The following is a 17,163-nucleotide window of genomic DNA, read 5'->3' on the forward strand; positions in this document are numbered from 1 at the left end:
CTCTCGCAACGGGTCCCACAGAGCAGATTGCGAGCAATATAACGAGTTCGTGAAACCATAGATTAGATGGATTAATAACTTTAAGTAATATGTTAAATAACAAAACGAAACTGATCCGATCGAAAAGGTTGCATGTTATAATACTACAAAATGTTAGATCAGTTGAAAATGGCTATAATTCAATATTTAATATATTTCATTATATGTTTGATACTTATTCTATCTACTAAGCCTCGATCTTGCGCTCTGTAGAAAAATGTTGACTACTTTACCAAAAAGAAAAGAGACAATTGTACTTATCTACTTTACCTAATCTGCAACCTTTCCGCCGGGGAATGTATTTCTTTAGCTTACCCAGCTACCCTGGCAACCCTGGCTGCCGTAGTATCGGGTTTTATATGTACATACATGCGCTGACGCTGTCACGGCCTCTGCCGTTTCCCTTCCTTACCCTCCCTTCCCGAACCAACCACTCATCCCACACTCATTCTCGTTTCGTTCATTTCGACCGTCGAATAGTCCCATCGTCCCATCCGACCGTCGACTGTGGGACTAAACGACCAACCAACCAACAAACCAGGCGACTATCCGACCATCCGACCGACCGTCGTTCGCCTCGGCGCGTCGTATGTGGGAACGAAATAATACCTATACAAAAAATTCTTTTTCCCTCGGTTTTTTGCCCCGGCCTGTGCTTCTGCTTCTTCTGGCTACAGCTTGGCTCTGGCTCTGGCTCTGGGTATAGCGACAACGAAAAAGAGAAAGACTTGTGGGTAGAAAACCAACAAAGTACGACTATAAAGTACGGGGTCGACGGGACCGATGGCGGAAGGTGGTCGGTGGCGGATGGGGAGGTGGTACGGTTGAACAGAAAAATTTAAGATGCTTTTGCTAAAACGAACCAAGATCTGCTGGCTGTGCTCGAGCTCTGTTAGAAGCATGTTGAAATGAAATTGCTGAACGGCGAGTTGAGCTGAGCTGAGTTCAGTTGAGTGCCAGGTCGAAGAGAAAGAGGGAGCGAAAGAAAGAGGCCCCTGCGTAATGGTCTCTGCCTCTGCCACTGCCGCTGTCGCTGCCACTGCCTCTGCTGCTACTGCGGGGGTGGGCAAATGTTTGGCAGCATTTTTGTATTAAAATTTTATGCGAGTGTGCGGCGGAGGCGGCTCTTGGTTGTTGTTTTTGTTGCTTGTGCTGGTTGTCGCCGTCGCATCCGAGAAACTTTGAACATGTTCGGTGCTGGTGCTGCTGAACTGATGTTGTTGTTGCCTGTGCTAGTTACTTGAAATATCAGCAGAAAGGAGGTTTAAGTGTTGCAGCCGAAGCTTTAAATACTCTTGCAAGATGCATTTTTGTTCCTGATTGTATGATCGTTGTATTAGTATACATTTTCCTAAACGTCTAGCTAGTTTTGGTTGTAATTCTTAATATATCTAGTATTATTGATAAGACTTTGCGATTCTAGGCATATTGCAGTTGCCTTGTGCTCGCACTCGTCGTGACATATCTTAAAATGTAATACCTTGACTCAAAATCAGTCTTGTAATGTAATTGTAGCTATACTTAGCATACCATAGAATTGATTGAATAATGTTCAAGTATGAAGAAAAGCTATTAAGATCTCAAAACAGTTATCATAGAAATTAAAGCTAGTAACCAACACTCGTTTGCCAAATATTCGACAAAATATTAATCTCGTCCCACGGGTTAGAGCAAAAGAGTGCTGCTGGTTTCGTCTGATTTTTGTGTGGATATATTGTTGCGCTGCGTGGATGTCGACGTGAATGTGGAACGACGAGCCGAAACAGAGCGAACGGAATGGATGCGACGCCAGCCAGGGACGCAGTTGGGGATTCCAAAAGGGGACGGTGGCGACGGATACGGAGATGTTGGGTGCTGGTGTCGATGAAGACGCAGATTCAGATTCAGAGATGCCGATTCGGGTCCAAAGACTAGCGACCAGCTGTTGGCCTTGTGTTCGTCGCACTGTTGGCATTATTTTTGGAGACCTGCTTGCTCTCACCATCGCCTCGCCTCGCGTTTTCAGACCGCGGAATGGACTGGATGATGATGATGACTCGATGCGATGCGATGCGATTGAGCAAAACTTATCCAAACAACAACAGAGACGTTAATAATGTTTGTGTTCGGAGGCGCTGGCTATTTTTGCCCGACCGCTGGCGAGGAATTGCGACTGTCGAAATGATCGGTTCCATGGGTATACGTGTATGTACGTTATGATCTCCTCTCTGGGGCTGAACACCATTGATAACTGAGATCAGGTGCACAGCCAGGAATCAAGATGGCCTGAAATTGCTAATCTTGGGGTTTCCCATTGGCTGATTGGCGCTGCATTCGATTCTTTAATGTATGAAGTGTTCTTTCGTTTGGTTTCTGGGTCACCGAGAATAGATCTTTGTATTCATACCGAATTGGTCGGAATTTTCTGTCTTCGGGCTAAGTGTTCCTGGTGAATAACAGATCTTGAGGTGGAGTATGGAAAATTCTAAGCAGTTTTGTTGACTGATAATATAACATTTTCGATAGTAGTATAAATTCCAATTAAATGTATTTTACTTAAGCTTCAGGAACATTTCTGTCTATAATTAAATAGAAGCTGATAGTCCCAATGGAAGTACGAAAGTTATCTAATATTTAAATTCGAATTTCTATCTGCATTGGCTTTACTAAAAATGCACTGAATCGCATGATCTTCTGGGTACTGTAACTGGTGTGTTTAAGCTTCTTAGTATTCAGTTTGTTCTACGAATGCTGGTTTTCATAGCCACTCTTCTAATGCCAGTTTCAATTTCCGAAAGCTCGCATTGCAGCCACCCACCTAGCGTGATTCGTCTGCTCCTCCTATCTCCACTGGCCCCTTGGCATCCTGTTTCCCTGACCAATCTCTCCAGCCCTGCCAATTCCCCAGTCCCGTCCGAGTTGTCCCTGTCGGATTAGAGTTTTGGCCAGGGCCAAAAGCTGGTTACGTTCAGTTCAGTTCGCTTCGGTTATTGCTGCCGTGAGGGGATGCTTAGGGTATCAATGCAACTTCAGTTTTATGATTTTTCCCACTGGAAAATTTATTTTTCGCAACAGTTAAGTACAAATCTAGGCAAACGAACTGATCGCTAGTTCCAAAATCAACCTTATAAAAACAAGGTTCTAAAAGTTGTTTACAAATTGAGGTTCTTCTGTAGTTAAGAAATATAGGAAATATAAAAAATAATTAATAGTTTCCCCCAAGTATTTTTTGTAGTTCGAATTTTTCTTCGAGTGCAGCTGGCAATATGTAATGGAATTGTGAAATAGACAGGAGCTCCACGACCGCGCCACTCGAAGGAAGAAATGCGATTGCCGATTGGGGTTATAATGGATTTCGACAGTCCAAGAGTTTTGCTCCAGCAGCGCTGCTCGCATCGACGTTGCAGTTGCAGCGCTGCAATCGGTTCGCTGTTCCTTTTACGCTTATTAGTTTAATTTGCCGCTGCCAGGGATTGTGGATGCTGCAAGCTGGATGCTGGCTGAGTTGCCTCTGCGGTTGTTGTTCAGTTTTTATTACGAATTTTTTTGTTTTTCTGCTTATGGCATGCAACATGCTGTTGGCTTTGAAGTTCTTCGCCGACTGACGCGAGCGCTCTCTTCGAGGCGACTCCAAACAAGTTCGAATTCGCGACGTTGCAAGGTGCATTTGCCCCATTCCCGAAACGTTTGTGTGTGTGTGTGTGCGTGGAGCGTGTTTTGGTCGGCCGTGGATTGTGTGCGGGCGATTTGCATATATGCAAAACACTTGGCAGCGCCGCAGAGCAGCCAAAAATCTGAGACTGGGACTGGGCATACTCACATGTTGCATTCGCCTTTAATTTATGCCGATTGCCCGCCATCCTTCTCTGACTGCTGGCTAGTGCCATCCGTCTACATATGCACATACATACATTTGTGTGTACAAATGTCTATCCGCCTCGCTCTGTCACAGCTCTTCGACTTGCAGCTCGGCGTTTACAGTTAAAGCTATCAATGTCACCGCTTGACAGCAGACAGGCGGACAGGTAGCGCCACCTCACTTGTCACCTAAGCTACAGTGGGTGCTCGAAAACTAGAACATAAACGAATTTTGGATTTCGGAGCCTAGAGGAAAGAGCTTTGTGCCTCCAGTTCATGCAAAGGTGATATAATAAGTTAAGGCTTCTGTGTTTATCTGTTTATACATAACAAAGGAATTATAGAAGAAAATATGAACTTTAATTTGTAGGGACCTAATTTATTTTTACCTAAAAACTTCTAAAAGACATGTTTTACAATGTTATAAATCTTTTACTCATGTATGTACTTCGAGTATTTAACAGCGAAGATATGCAGTATGAAAAAGATACAGAACAAGTATTCTTAAAAGAATAATGTAAAAAGACTTGTATAAAATAACATTTATATTTTGATAAGAACAAATTAAGAGAATTAAGAACCCTTATTTCAGGTTAATTAACTTTTGTGGTTAGTTCTATCAGAAAATATTCTTATTAAGGTGCAATTTACATACATATCTACAAATTAGTTTTATTTTATGTTTGATGTACATATTAGACAAATAATTATCACCCTCGCAATAACTTAATATACGCGGTTCAAGCGAGTTTGATGAAGTCAAGAGCAGACCTTCGCATGCAAGAAGTTTTGGCCAAATAAAAACATTTGAGCGGCAAGAGCTTCTAATTTTCGAGCGACCACTGTGCCGTATATCTGTCTATGTTGTCGGCAGGGGTGAGAGGGTAGGAAGTTGAAGGTCGTTCGTTCTCCCTGTCACTCACACACACACACATTCTCGGCCGTACTCATATTTATTTATTACTTTTTATGTTGTTTTAATGACGCCGACGACGTCTGCTCTACTTCATCTGTTTCTCTGCCGACGTCGCTGGCTCTGCCGCTGCCTCTGCTGCCGTCTCTCCTTCGAGCCAACTATTGGCATCTCTGTCGCTCGCCCGCGATTATTTTCGGGTTATTAAACCAACCGCAACAACTCAGACGGCAAGCAACAACAGCCCCACACACACACACACATAAAAACAAAAAGAGCCGAGCCACTTGCAGTTTTTGAATTGCTGATTAATTTTATTGCTTGTTGTAATGATAAATTCGTTTTTTGTCGGTTTTTGTTTTGATCACTTGGTTCGCCGTTTTACACGTGACTCGACTCTGGCCCCTCTGCCGCAGTCGCTGCCGCCGTCGACGTCGGCGCTTCGTCCTCTGCTGCAGCGCAGCTCTTGCCTTTTGGTCTCCGGGCATTTCCTCTGCCGTCTATAATTTATTAATTGTGCTCAGAACGTGAATCGCTGTCGTCGCCTTTTTTGTTTTGATACGCCACTTCGTGCTGCCAAAGGGTTGGGTGGTCGGTCCGCAGGGGGCGGGGTTTTCTGCTGGCATGGGGGAACAAGTCTCGTTGTATTTGCCGCTGCCGTTGCCGTTGCCATTGCACTTGGCTGAAGAGCCGCCCCAGCCCCCAATCCTCGAAGTGGGGAACACTTTGGATGACTCTGTGTACATGTCAACTCAGACTCAGGCTTCCTGATGCGCTGCTGCATATTGTTTATGTAGTTTTCGTGACGCCAAGAGGCATCCACATTAGCTGAGCCTCGGCAGTTGATTAACAGCCGTCTAATTAGTTAGTGCTACGGTAATCGCTCGGTTTTAACTTCTTATCAACCACTAGGCAGATAAGTTTCAATAACCAAAAACGTAACAGTATATTAAATGAATCTATAACTAGTGTAACATGCCTAATTAACTGAAAGGTTATACATTTGAATTTAGTTGGCGAATATCTCAAAGGATATGCTTTTTAGATGGATGTGGTATTAAATTTCCACTTTTGACATATTAGTAGTATTATCAATATTAAGCAATCCTGTCTTCAACAAATGTATCCGAAACCTGTATTTCCCATCTGATATTTCTGAAATCCAATTGTTCCTATTATTTGGCGGCACTTGACGACTTCTTTCCAGTGACCCATTTGTATTCCCCATGCGATCCGCATTTGGTGTCGTTATTGGAATCGCACTTTCGCTCTCGTTCGTTGTACCCGCCGGCTTCGTTCATTCATTCCCATTCGATTGTCATTTATTAGGGGCCGAGATCATTACGTCGACATTTGTGTTTGACAATTTTAATGGGTTTTCTCACGCTAAGCAGCGCAGTCGACGGCGGCGCCGCATTGTCTTCCAATTCACTCAGTCATAGTCATTCAATTTCATGCCTCTTTTGTGGCCGTCCATTGCGCTTGTTTGCTTCCGTCGTCTGCCTTCTTTTTTACTGCTCTGCTCTGCTCTGCTGTGCTGTCCGCTTTTTTTCATTCATATTTATTTAGCTAATAATATAAGTCAAATCGAAATTATTTATGACACCCGGCATCGAACGCGAGTGTCTATGTGAATGTGAAATCCGACTTCGACCCTACCCCAATCAGCTGGTGGCCGTGCGGCGGGGCTTTTGTTTTGATCGTTATGTATGTAAATGGCTGAGAGATGATTTTTATTGTTTTTATAGCCACTGAATAATCGGCGTGGGTTGATAGTGAATTCTCGCGTGCCGCCGGCTGGTATGTGTGAACTCGTAGTAAATATTTGGCTTTGAAAAATTGCTCAATGAATGCCACGGACAACTGATCTAATCGTATATGCTTTTTATTGTGAAGCGTTCTCGGGTTCCCCGGATATAGCCGCGAGAATATTTTCCAATTCATATCTTAAGATACACGTCTATAGATATAATATCACGGATCGCGCAAAGATAAAATAATAGATTAGGCAATATCTCTTATTTCAGTACCATCTTGATTATTGCTAGCACTGTTAACTCATTCCAGTACTAGTTAGTTTTAGTTGAAAGACAGTCGTCTTCCCTATAATCCTAATTCTTATTCACTCTTTACTAAATCCCTTACCTTCCTTCTTGAGTTCCAATCATGAAATGAACACTGAATCCGTAAATACATCAAACCCTTGATAAAAGTCTGTCAATTTGTTTTCTGTTCTCCGCTTTGTGTGACTGTTTCGCACAACATAAAAAGGATTGCGGTGTTTTCACTATGCTAAATGCCAAAAAGAAATCTCACCGCCCCAATCCAAGAAAAAAGTAGCGGCATTTGGTTGGCTTTTATGTATTTCCTCTTGATTAGAAACTGCAAACCAAAACAAAACCGGAAAAAGGGTTATTTTTTATTGCTCTCTGCCTGTGTGTGTCAGTGTGTGTGTGTGTGAGTGCTTGTGTTTACTTCTTAACTTTCGGCGATTCCCTTGGTTTTTTTTCGTTCCTTTTTATTATTATTATTGTCGCCGTCTTGGGTCGACTGCGCAGTAGGCGTCGCGAGCTTTTAACATTTTTAAATTGACGTTTATTATGCGCGCTGCTTTCGTCGTTGGCGTTTTTTATTGTTTTCCTTTTATTTTGGTGTGTGCCCTTGCGTATAGTCAACATTGTTTTTGTATCTCTCTCCTTGCGCCGTTGCCGTCGGCGTTGGCGTTGGCGTCGACGGCGACTGCGACTGCGACTGTGCCGCTGGCAGCGCTGCGCTGCGCCGTTTCTTTAGTTTGTTTTGGTTTTTAATTTAATCGTTTTTGTGGCCGCTCTTTGCTGTTGTTGTAGTTGTCGTTAAATGTGCTTAGCACGTGCTGCCGGCCTACTACCTCCCTCTCTTTTACTCCTGCACTGGTTATTGTTGACTCTTGCCTTTGCTGTTGCTTTTGCTTTTGCCCTTTTGTGTCTGCTCTTGATGCTTATTAGCGAGTGGCATTCACTCACTCTTTCAGCCAGTCACTCACCCTCCCATCCTCCTCGTCCTCGTCCTCCTCCTCATTCTGCGTTCATTCATGACAGCAGGTTGCTCTGCCGTCGCTTAGAAACAAGTGGCCAATAAATTATGGCTGCAAAGAGCGAGAAGAAGAAGACTAGAGGCAGCCACTGTCCATTATTATGGCCCATTGAATGCGTAATGGTAAATACACATAAAGCCGTTATACAGTCAAACACCACTATATGGAATTGTCCGCATTAACTCAAATATAATTTGCAACAATATGTATATATACTCCGCGTACATAATGCGATTTTCTACGCTTTAAAACATCTAACTCTCAAAACAAACACAATGCTGTAAAATCGCTTTAAAACATGTATTTATAACTTACTTGTAAGTTACAAGTGCACATCGCAAGACAAGCTTTGAAAAGCCATTTTTGGAAAGCATACAGTATTAAGCCGACAAAATAATATTAAATTTTTAAGAAGTTTTTAGCACTCGTATAACCAGTATCAAACCTTTTTAATTCAGAAGTGATATTTTAAGTGGAATTCAAATATAAAAACAGTTAGAACCTCCTGAAATGAAATGTATAACTCGAACTCCTAATGGTGGCAATTGTTCATTCACCACATGTTTGCGGTTCGAGTTAGAGATTTTTGCCTGTATTTATAGCCCGGAAAAAAGGGTTCGTTCGCCGCCGGCTGCTGCTCCCCTCGCCCAGTGAATGAGTTTCGTATCCGGGCTTTTTTATGATACGGAAACTGACCTAAGGTATGCGACGAGCATTTGCATGGGACCGATAATGAAAATGAAATGCCGGGCTACCACGCCCACTGCCATCCCCCAGAAATGAGTGGAACAAGCGCAAGTCATGATGCTATTATTATACTACGTTTGGACTTTGGTACGTCACTGTGTCAAGGACAAGTGGATCCACTGCGGTGTGTGTGCGTAAATTGGTAGGAGGGGAGTGGTGCGTGTATTTATTGTTGATTTTCCGTTTTACGACCTTTGCCCTTGTTAATCATTTCTGTAATGCGGTCTAGTATGTTGACTTTTTAACGTCAGACTTTTCCTCGGGGTTGCTAAATATACTTAATATACCTTAACAGTTCTTTTAACTAAGCATCTTAAATAAACAAATTGTAATTACAAATTTGAAACATTTTCAAAAAGAAACATTTAGACCAATTCTGGTTCTTACCAAATTATATTAAATATGATCACCTTGTTGAAGCTAAAATCATTTTACATACCATTAAACACAAAGTTTGGGAAAAAAATTATGAGTAAACTTTGTAAAACTACAACGAACATAATATCTAAAATAGATTTACCTGTCAAATTCCTAGCCAGCATATCAGCATCGAACACTTTGTTCTATTGTGGGTCAAGTTTATTTCAAAAATGTATTTCCTCTTCGGGTTTTATTTGTTGGGAACTTGGAAGTTGATGCCTGCAAAGAATCTTAAGTGCCAATGCACTTTACATGCCTCATACCAACCGCACCGCCCCATGCGATTGCCACCCCCTCGACGTGTATGACATTTTTGCCGTTTTTGTTTTGCTCGCCGGCTTCTACGCCTCCGCCACAATCACCATCACGTCCGCACCACCCACCGCCGCCCCCTTTCATCATCCATCATCAGAAAAACTTTCATTTAATTGCTGCAAGCGGTAGAAATAAAGAAAGAAAACAAAGAGGGAGAAAAACCTTGATGTTGTTGGCTTTTGTTTACTTGGCTTCGATTGCGATGGGGGCTTGTCGGGGAAGACCCCAACTTGGGAATGGAAATCGTATCTGAATCGGAATCGGGCATCGAGAATCGGGGGATTCGAGGGAATCAAGCAAATGGCTAGCTGACGACGCGTGCTGTGCGTGCCTACTACGAATGCCCCACATGGATGTGCGTGCTGCTCCGCTGGAGGCCCCCATCCTTGACCCCTCCGATGCTCACCCCCCGTGGTACCCCTGGCCAATCCATTGAGCATTTCCCGGCGGTAGCCAAATGACTTTTCAATTGGTTTCGCCGGTAAACGGCAAAGGAAACAAGTGCATAAAGCGCAAATGCCGATAGAAGAAAGTCAAGAATCAAAACAAAGATAGCGAATGCATCTCACATGTGTACATATTTGCAATCATATCATACACCGCCATAAACCATAGGTGGATTCATGGATCGAAACTGAATGTTAATAATTAGGTACCATCAGAACTTTTGCATATCTCTAATATTTTCAGGAAATTCACATTTTCTGAGATATGATTACATTGCTTTAAATTAGCTTACGAATGCTCAACATAGATATAATATATAACAACATAGCGTATTGTGCAGTAAGTTAAACTTATCTGTCACATCATATGCTGCACCAATTGCAATTTGACTGGTATAGCCAGTCCGAACAGTCAGACCCAAATTTGATTAATTTAATTTCGATTTATGTAAGTGTAATCTTAAGCTAGAACAAATATGAAGGCAATAACCAATCGATGGTCAATATCATTGGACAAGATCAAGGTCGGTACCTAAAGAGTGGAACAGAGGCCTTAGCCTTGTCACGATCTACTCACATTGGATTTCGTCCACATTTTCATGGTTTCCTGCGAAGTCTTGAGGAGGTAATCTCGGCTGGCGGTAATATAAGTTTGGCGCCTTTTTCTGAGTCGTTGGCTGTTTTGGGTTCCGTGGTGTTCCTTAGCCCCAGCTCCACATGTTTGCGGGTTTTTGGGGGGATGGGGAACTCGATCGCCGGGCCAAGAACGATTCACTATATAGCACACACAAATCACACACGCTCTGGCACAATCACACACGCAGACCTCTGGTCCGATGTTTTTTTTTGCCGCTGGTGTTCGAATGGGAAAATGGGGAAAATCGCTGTGGAAAATTTACGTAGTTTTTGCTCGGGCTCTGTGGCTTTGGCCGAGCGCCTTTGGCGTCGTCGTCGCTGGTCGCTTGGCGTCTTGTTGTGCGAAGTGCAGAGTTCGTACTGAACGCTTTCGGCCTGGCCAACACACTCGACAGCCGGGTGGCCAGGGTTGCCGTCGTCGCGCCTGGAAAACTCTCTGCGCTTTGGCAACTCTGCCACATGCGCGCGTTGTTGTTGCCAGCTTTTCCGCCTCGAATTTTCGTATTTTCAGTTGCTCTGTGGAAAGCCACCAGGCTGGGACACAAGCGGGCGAAAGCCGTGGCTCCAATCCGAATACCAAAACTCAGACCCCACAATGCTCCCAATGTACCATGCCTTCCGCCCTCTCCGCTCCACCCAAGCTCCACCTTTTCATCATTTCCTGAACTATTTTAGTGGGCCCGACCAACAAACAAAGCCAGCTCGACTTGGCTCGGTTCAATTCGGCTTGCTTTAGCTCAGCTCGGATGGGGTTTGCTTTGCTCTAGCCGCTCGTTTCATAAAGTCGATAATTGTGATTGGCGCCTAACGGTTTCTGAACGATGTCGAGTAGATGTATCGATAATATGGGATCTTTGTTGGTAATGGGGGATCGATGTTTTTGTGGTGGAAATGGAACTTCTAAGGCTTGTAAACTATTTACATCCAGTTCACACATTACTTATACGCAACGTAGGCTTTTAACTAAGTTTCCTATTTTTGGAGTTGTGAAATCAAGATCAAGATCCCCAACAGATTATTCACGATTTTGTAAGATGAGGTGTCATGCAAACTGAAAGCTACAAATATTTATATTTTTTCTGTCGACAAGGGCGTATGATTGATATAGGGAATGTCCTTATAAAATTGACTTAAGTCAGAGTCACATATTTCCAAGGATCAGTAGAGAACAGATGTGTGAGGTTTGATGCAAGTTTTTATAAAACGATATATTACTGTGTTTTTATATTACTGTGACCTTCAAATAAATCTTAAAATTAACAATCTCTGCAATATAGTTTTAAATGATGATCAAATAAGTTAATTTTAAATAAGTTCAAAGACGATCTTAAGTGCTCATATCATTTGCACTGATTGCAAAGGCTGGCGGCGTAACGTCGCACCTGATATCGCCGACTTTTATCAGTTGGCAGTGAGTCAGGTGCTCTGCGGAGCGAAGCGACCACAGTGCCGAACGACCTTTTGCTGACTGATAAAAGTGGGCGGTTCGGGTGGCTAGGCTCTCTTTCCCCACACACAGTCACACTCACGAGAGCAATTCCCCACCCTCCGACCCCTTCGACACCACTGACTGCTGATTGCTTTGCTTGCTTCGCTGCACTCACGCTCTCACACACACACATTGCTGAGGAGAGAGTTGGGTGGCTCTTTGTTTGGCCCAGGCTCTCCCACAGTTACCAACCGACATCCACCTCCCTCCCTTCCACGCTCTCTCTTTCTCTTTCATGAGAGCAAAGCCGAACGGAGAGCCGAAGTTTCTGCTGCCAAGGCAAAAGCTGAAGCCGCACTTAAACAAAAATGGTTATTAAATACATTAAATTCTGATACAAATTTAACAAGTAGAAAATGATCTGAAAGTTGTTCAAAAATTTAGGACATTAGGAAAACTTTATTTCAAAACTTTAGAAGTATATTCTAAATTTTTGAAAATGAGTAAATTATTTCGCAAAAGGTTTTGTTGAGTGTAATTCCGGATTTCTAATTCTGTCGTGGTCGCTGCTGCCTCTGCTGGCGGAAAACTCCTGGTCCAAAGGCAGCCAAAACAACCGTCGACGGATGACGACGTTTTCCGACTAACAACGGACGCGCATTTTCCACCGTTTCGAGGCAAGAGCGCATTGAAATTTGTGCGACGCAGCGCAGCCTCGAAATTGGCAAAAGGGGTTTTTTTTGTGGGGATTTGTAAGAGGGGACAGCGCAGTGGTAATGGGTGGCTAGCAGAAAGGGGAGTCGGTTAAAGCTTTAACGATGTTGGCCACTCTGGCGGCTGTGGCATTCATTGTTCGCCTTCGAGCGCCGGGCTGTGAAAATGCCATTTTCACTGAAAATAAATATGACTTCCACAAACTCAATAACAAATGGAAAACAACTCCATAATGTTGCAACTAGAATGGAAAACAACAGCTTAAAGCGTTAGTTTTAGGAGTGAGCTCTAACTTTCTTAGAAAATTCCAAGACATAAACAATTATATTATTTTTGCAATCGCTGTTTTTCGCATTTTATTGTGATTTTAAAATATTTAAAGTTTTTCTTGTTAAGGTAAAGTATATTTCTTAATGATAATTATAATAATAATGCATTTTTGAGGACACTAGAAAATGCCTAAGAGAAATACAGAAGGTAAAAACGTATTTTATTCAAGGAAAATAAGTTTGGGTATGAATGTTCAATCGCGCAGTGTGGTGATGTTGTTGCCGCTGTTATTCATCCACTTTGCGTATCCTTTGGCTGTGCTGCTGATTTGTGCGCAAAACTTTTACAACATCGCAGTGGCAGTGGCAGCAGCAGCGGCAGAAGCAGAAGCACCAGCAGGAACAGAGGAACAGAGGAACAGAATCTAAAGCGCCAACAACAGCAACGGCAACGGCAATGGCCACGGCAACTCGCAACTGGCAACCTATGGCTATGGCCATGGTATCAGCAACATTAACGAGTCTCAGCAGCGACAGCGTCACCGTCGACGAGCGCCGTTGTTGTCGCGTGGTTATTGCCGCCAGTTGCGGCTCTGCTTTGTCTACGAAAGGTCGAAGACGGAGTCTGTGGTCTGTCTCAGTCGCAGCTTCAGTCTAAGGGGACTTTGCCTGAAGTGACAGAGGCAGTTGCAGGGGCAGGGGCAGAAACAGGGAGCGGAGCACTCCATCAGTCGCCTAAGGCTTTGTCCGCTATATAAAAAAAATTCAAATATTCATTCCTTGGGTTACGGGGGGCAAGTCATATGGAGGATATAGGATATGTAGAGATAGATGAGGGCATAGTTAGTCAGTCGGAATTTCCGGCAAGTTACAGCTGTCTAAAACAAGGGGGTATACCGACTTCGATCAACTGATCACATATGGCCTAGAAAGCTAAGAAAGCTGAACAAAGACAGAAAGTTAGGGAAACATGCAGATGCAATACGGTCCAAGTAACTCGTTAAGATTATAAATGTATTTTAAGCGATTATAAATTATCATTACTATCATTAAATTGGCGTTTATAAGGTAGACTAACACATTCTATTCGAAATTGAAAGATTCGATTTGTACTTGAAAGTCTTCAACCCCAATGATCTACAAAAAAGTTGAATACAAATATTTCGGATAGATCTTCTACTACAAGCCTCTCAAAAACGTTTTCTATTGCTCAACTGCCATTATTAAAGTCTTAAGCGACTTTGCCTACGGAAGGCTTTAATAATTCTGTGTTTCTAATAAAATTCTCTTGATTGCCCGAAATGTTAATCATTTATTGATATTTCATTTCTGCCACAGGCCTTTCTACGCGCTTCTCATGCCCGACTCGAGCCGTGTCCACATCCACATCGCATCCCATGCAGCCCGCTTCTTTCGTTCAGCTGGCTAGCTGGGGGTTGACTGCTCGCTTTGATGATTTTGTTTTCGAGGCTTATCCACCCCACTCTGCCACAGTGGACCCTGGCTTGGAGTCACCCTCATTTCAACGTTCGAATCTCCCCTCTAAGAAGTGAAAGAAACTTAAACGAAGGCATATCTGCCACCTGGGATGGGTGGCCATTTATTGGGGGGATCTCGGAAAAGGATTTCACCTGAGCGCCGGTGGAAAGGCATTTGTGAGAGCTTTCACTGTATGTGCCACAGCTTACACATACAGTTGCTGGCCCTTATATACATGCATGACATACTCAAATACATATGCATCTATATGAACACACACAGAGACACACACACACCTCGGGCATATACACACATCTATAAGTAAGCATATGAAGGCAAACAAAACTGAAAATGCGGTAAGCCAGGGGCGTGGGCGTTTTGGTTGTTGAATAGGGACTTCTATAATCTTTAGAAATATTTGCCTGCCCCAAAAGTTTATCTAAGGCCCCTTGCCTCCCCCTTTGATATAGCAAATGAAAACGTTTTTATTGTAAGATCAATCAGAAGCTAAAGCAAATTTAATAAAACAATTAGGAGTCATGGTCTTAAACTAAAATATTTAAGAGCTTGTCTTTGTTTTCAAACACACAGTTTTAATGACATTGACATTTTACTATTTTCCTTAAACGTTTTATTTAAAATCATTCAGTTATCTAAAAAAGAATATACCTACTTTAAAAGTAAAAACTAGTAACAAGTTCGATTACATATCTGAAAAGATAATGGCGAACAAAATCCCCTTTGCTGCGGACGCCTCTGATGTTGCTGCTGTGATGCGTTGGCTGCCCTTGTTGTTGCTGTTGTCGTTGTTGTATTTTGCCGCAGCAACAACAGCAACGCCAACAAAAACATCAGCAGGAACAACAACGAACATTCGTTTCGTTCGTTAGATGACTGCCTCTGTGTGTATCTGTATCTCCGCCTGAACGTGTGTATATCTGTGTGTGTGTGTGTGCGGTGTGTGTTTGTGTGTGTATACAGTCCTACATTTCCATCGATTTAATCTATCTGACTACGACATCACCCAAACACACACACACACTTACTAAACCCACCCAAAAGGGGGTGGAGGGAGTCGTAGAGTGGGTTAGTGAGTGAGTCAGTGGGCGAGTGGGTGGGTTGGCGGGTTGGTGGGTTCGTCGGTCGACGGTTCGACAACGCCGACGATCCGTACAAATAACGAAATGGCAATGGGGTGTACTTGTACTGCGAATGAAAATGGGATTGGGATTGGGATGAGATGGGAGTTGGGCTCTCGGAGTGGGAATGGCAATGGAACTGGGTGCTGTTTTTGCTGGTTGGTTGCTGTTGCCGTTGCCGTTGCCTCTGCCTTTGCCGCTCCATGAGCAGTGACACGATGCTAGGGCACAGTGGGAGTGGGAATCGAAATGAGACGGAGACGGATTCGGCCTGAGACTCCACTCGGGGACTGGGAATGGGAATGGGCCAAATTTCGGTTCGTTTGGTGCGACTATAGCTCCTAGCTTGGGTTCGTACTATGACTCTGGCTCCGGTTCTGGCTGGTTCTACGGCTTGGATTGGATTGGACCCTGTGCTGTGTGCGTTGCTTTTTGGGCTGAGTTGGAGCCGCATAAATTTCGCTCGTCTAGTTGCCTCTGTGTGGCATTGTGTATGCCGACAACTACGACGGCGCCACAATTGAACTGTCAGTAAGCCGAGTAGGGTATGGGGGACGGGGCTGGAAAATGATGAAGGGGAGTCGCTGGGAGGGCGGGATAGGCACGGTACTGGGACAGAGTGTAACTCATAGTGCTGGAATGTGCATAGTGTTGGAAAAGCACAAAAGGATTTCCCCCTCCAGCCAGGAAGCGAATAAATTCATGACGAAACTGCAGTCTCTAGTCTCGCGAACTTCTGTGCAGAGCTTAGCCAGAGTTGCCACGTTTCGCTGTGCAGTTCATTAGTGATTCTGAATGTGGGTGCTCAGTCATCAATCTAAAGGAAATGCTCACGATATCTGCTCCCACTTAACGGAATGGTTTTTTTATAACCTCTTTCTTTTGATCCACGGTGGGGCTCAACTAGGGTTGCCATGTTCGTAATGCAAGCAAATAAGCTCATGACATCATCAGAATTCTAATACATTTACAAGAAAATATGTATGTTTTAAATGGACAGTATTAATGTCTGCACCTAATATTATGTCTTTAGGTAGATAATCAATCCAAAATTATTTCATTTTTATCTATCTTAGAATAATTTTAAGTCAGAAGAAAGCTTTGCTCCCAAAATTATTTTTGTATATGATTCCGTCATGACTCCTGATGAAACCGAACTCATTGACATGATTTTAATATCATTTTAATTATATTCAGTTCTAAAAAGAAATTAACTGCTTTTTGTGGGCCAGTCTGCCAAGGACCAAGCCATCGCCCAGTGTATTCATATATTGCCATGGCGACAACAATGCTACAAAGCGATGCCTTTTGGTAAGAGATGAAGTTTGCCTGCTTGGTGGAGAATCGGAAATGGAGGTAGAGCTGGAGCCATGGCCATAGTCGCATAGTAAAAGTAAGAGCTTTGGGCATCAGTTTGCTGATTGCCAGGGCAGCTGAGCGGACTCTGAGTGCTGAACTCGGGGGTCCCAAACTGAATAGAATGCACTGTGGGGATGCAATGGTTGGTAGTTGCTACCACTCCAACAACAATTCTGAATTTGGCCAACGGTCACCGATGGTCCAGAACTCTGGACTCCGGACCCAGTCTAAACCGGAGGGGACATGTTGTGAGTTGGTAGGACGATGATGACTATTAGGACGAACAATTTCGGCATACCGCAGTTTCTATGGACATGGGGGTGCAATAGTTGCATGTTACGTATACGT

At 43.4% G+C, this 17,163-nt stretch overlaps 1 protein-coding gene across 1 annotated transcript in view; it reads right to left on the reverse strand.

Moving 5' to 3' along the window:
- LOC6553315 (RNA polymerase II degradation factor 1) overlaps nucleotides 1-10,649 on the reverse strand; it is a 34,868-nt gene extending 24,219 nt beyond the window's left edge. The window contains exon 1 of the mRNA XM_001980123.3: nucleotides 10,368-10,649. Within this exon, the coding sequence (XP_001980159.1) occupies nucleotides 10,368-10,391 (24 nt within the window). The 5' untranslated portion in view covers nucleotides 10,392-10,649. The remainder of the gene's footprint in view (nucleotides 1-10,367) is intronic.
- Nucleotides 10,650-17,163: the final 6,514 nt, after the last annotated feature.

Source organism: Drosophila erecta, unplaced genomic scaffold (assembly GCF_003286155.1).
Source record: "Drosophila erecta strain 14021-0224.00,06,07 unplaced genomic scaffold, DereRS2 tig00000000-arrow-pilon, whole genome shotgun sequence".
Taxonomy (NCBI): Eukaryota; Metazoa; Arthropoda; class Insecta; order Diptera; family Drosophilidae; genus Drosophila; species Drosophila erecta.